The sequence below is a fragment of the Vigna angularis genome, chromosome 5 (genome assembly GCF_016808095.1).
Source record: "Vigna angularis cultivar LongXiaoDou No.4 chromosome 5, ASM1680809v1, whole genome shotgun sequence".
NCBI lineage: Eukaryota > Viridiplantae > Streptophyta > Magnoliopsida > Fabales > Fabaceae > Vigna > Vigna angularis.
Genome location: NC_068974.1, coordinates 10,469,359 through 10,471,942, shown reverse-complemented (window position 1 = coordinate 10,471,942; position 2,584 = coordinate 10,469,359). Strand labels below are relative to the sequence as shown.

Here is a 2,584-nt window from a genome sequence, read left to right as displayed (position 1 = left end):
AACAAATGTTATGCTTAAGAATGATCAATCAACCAAGCAGAGATGCAATCAGAAATTCAGAGAAATACTCCTCACCAAAAAAGTGTATCACTCAAGCACTCAAAAGTGTATCACTCAACTCAAAGGTGTATAGTGAGATCTTTCAATCACTCTGCTATCATAGTGTCACACAAATTAACTTTGCCTTTCATTTAACCAAAATCAAACATACTCACAAACAGGTTTTCATCACAAGGGCTTTTCTTGGCTTATAACTTGGCTGGGCTAAGAAGAAACATGGTTTTTCCATAATGCAAAATCCTTGAGTTAAGAGAGATATTTATGAAATTAACAATTACACACAGGTTCTCTTTTCAAGAAGATCTTTCCCGACCTTTTTCCCTTGTAGTGAACTTCTCTTTATTTTCTTTTCATTTTTCTTTTCTTTTGATTTTTCTTTTTTTTTCTTTTCTTTGTGCTCACTGCTTATTTTTCTAACAACCCCAAACTTGAACCTTTATCAATACCTCACAAATATTCTCAACTCAACTCAAGGTAAAGAATTTGAAACAGGGTTTTCAAAACATGCTTAAGGCTAAAGGTTCAAAGGATGGAACAAACTGTTCTCTTTTTATTTGGATAACAAAAGATGGCCTTGATCCTATGAAACTTGCATGCAAGTAGTTCAATCATAGAGAATTTGGGCAAAATCATTCATGCTTCCAAAGTAATAGTAATCATTCATAATTACTCTAAAGCTCAAAACTCACACAGGTAAACTCTTCAGTCTCAGAATTCAGAAAAACTCTGCTGAATTCCAATGAGCATGTAAAGAGTTCCAAATGTGCTCGCCCAACCAGTAAGGGCCCTCCCCTGCATTGCGGGCATCCCTAAACATCTTTGACAGCTGATGAGATGCTTTCATGTGGAAATTTCTTTGTATTTGAGTTTCATGTTGAGGTTTCCACTTCACCAAAACAAACATTGATTAATAAACATACTAAAATAAGAATGACAATTAGTTTAATTGGTTGTTCACCATAAAACGCTACCAGAATGGCTTTCTGTCGTCTATAGGTATTGCTCCCCAAGTAGGCCATGAATTCAAATATTGTTGCTTAATTCATCGTGTGATGGCCTGGGAAGCAACCATGGATGGAATAAACCTGCATATAAAGAAATAAAAATCATTTGAAGTACGACAAACTTTAAACATCAAAATGGTTAAAAAATGGATTAAAGTCTTACCCTTTACCATATGGCTCAATCCATGGTCGACCATGGAGGGGCGGGTCAACACCATCACCTGCTAAATCTAGATCAGCAGATGGTGTGGCAGTCTCAGAAGAAGGTATAAAAGATGAGGAAGGTATAGAAGTAGGGTCAGGGGGAGCAATAGGGGTAATAATCACAGGGGGAGGAGTGAGAGTAACAATCACAGGAGGAGGAAGAATGTTTGCTGCTGGGGTAGGAAGAGGGTGTACTACAGGGGTAGGAGGAGGGTGTACTATAGGGGTAGGAGGAGGGTGTACGACAGGGGTAGGAGAAGGCCCCACGGATGATGAACTGAGGTAAACAGTGATAGGTAGTGTAGCAGGCACCCTAAGTACATACTTTGGTGTCTGTCGTTGCCTCTTTTTAGGCCTTGCTACCTCCTTTCCTTTATCACGACGTTCTGAACCTTCTCTTGTCATGACTGCATTGAAATGGTTAAAAATAAAGTGAAGCAATAAAAAAGTCTAAGGAAGGATCAGTACAAGTTAACGTGAATGTAAAATAATTGTATACAACTTTTAAGCTGGTATTTTGCATAACTCAATTAGAGTGTTTTTGAAATGCTAGTTAAATTTTCTACAATAATGTCCAACATTCAATCATCGTCGTCAGCATCTTCATCATCTTCTTCTTCATCATCATACTCATCATCGTCATTTTCTTGTTCTTCTTCTTCATCATCGTCTTCTTCATCATCATCATCATCTTCTTCTTCTTTTTCTTGTTCTTCTTCTTCTTTTTCTTCTTCTTCTTCTTCTTCTCCTTCTCCTTCTTGTTGTCCTTGTATTGGTGCTTCGCATTCTAAGTTAATTTTTTTTTGGGAGAGGAAGGGGGAGACGAAGAACTTTCCGATGAATACATCTTTCGGTATATTAAATCACTAATACCTTACTAATAAACATGTCCATCGATCAATAAATAACAAATATCCTTCAGTAAATTCAATTTACCAATAAAATTTTTAATCGATAAATACAACACATATATTGGTCTATGATACGCTGTCGTTGAAGCTATCAAATTAATACTACTTTTCAAGGCAACTTTAGTATTTCCAAGTAGTATTCAAGAAAGTAGATAAGGTTAAAGTAACTCTGAGTCGTTCCCAATGAATACGGAATTGCCTTTCAATATTTGAATCTTATGAATGCAATGCGATGTTCAAGAATAAAAGTGATGTTTGGAGAATAATTAAAGAATAAATAAGAAACTTAAAAACAATTATGATGAAAATAGGTTAATTCCATTGCTTCTCCAAGATAGATTCATCATTGGTTATCCACATATCATTGTTCAATTGATTATTATTTAAGTTTCAAATTAATTAAAG

General features: G+C 35.6%; 1 protein-coding gene across 1 annotated transcript; it reads right to left on the bottom strand.

The window, feature by feature from the left end:
• Positions 1-768: 768 nt before the first annotated feature.
• Positions 769-1,673, bottom strand: LOC108339183 (extensin). Its single transcript, XM_017576326.1, has 2 exons — positions 1,286-1,673; positions 769-869 (listed from the first exon to the last, which is right to left on the bottom strand). The coding sequence occupies exons 1-2, from the start codon at positions 1,671-1,673 to the stop codon at positions 769-771; spliced, it is 489 nt and encodes a 162-aa protein (XP_017431815.1).
• Between the last annotated feature and the right edge of the window lie 911 nt (positions 1,674-2,584).

What these genes read in the sequence shown, in the direction of transcription:
- LOC108339183 (XM_017576326.1), bottom strand. Translation starts at nt 1,673, where the DNA reads ATGACAAGAGAAGGTTCAGAACGTCGTGATAAAGGAAAGGAGGTAGCA. An exon ending in TGCTGATCTAGATTTAGCAG is followed by an intron (nt 870 to 1,285) that starts GTGATGGTGTTG and finishes AAAGATGTTTAG; the next exon opens with GGATGCCCGCAATGCAGGGG.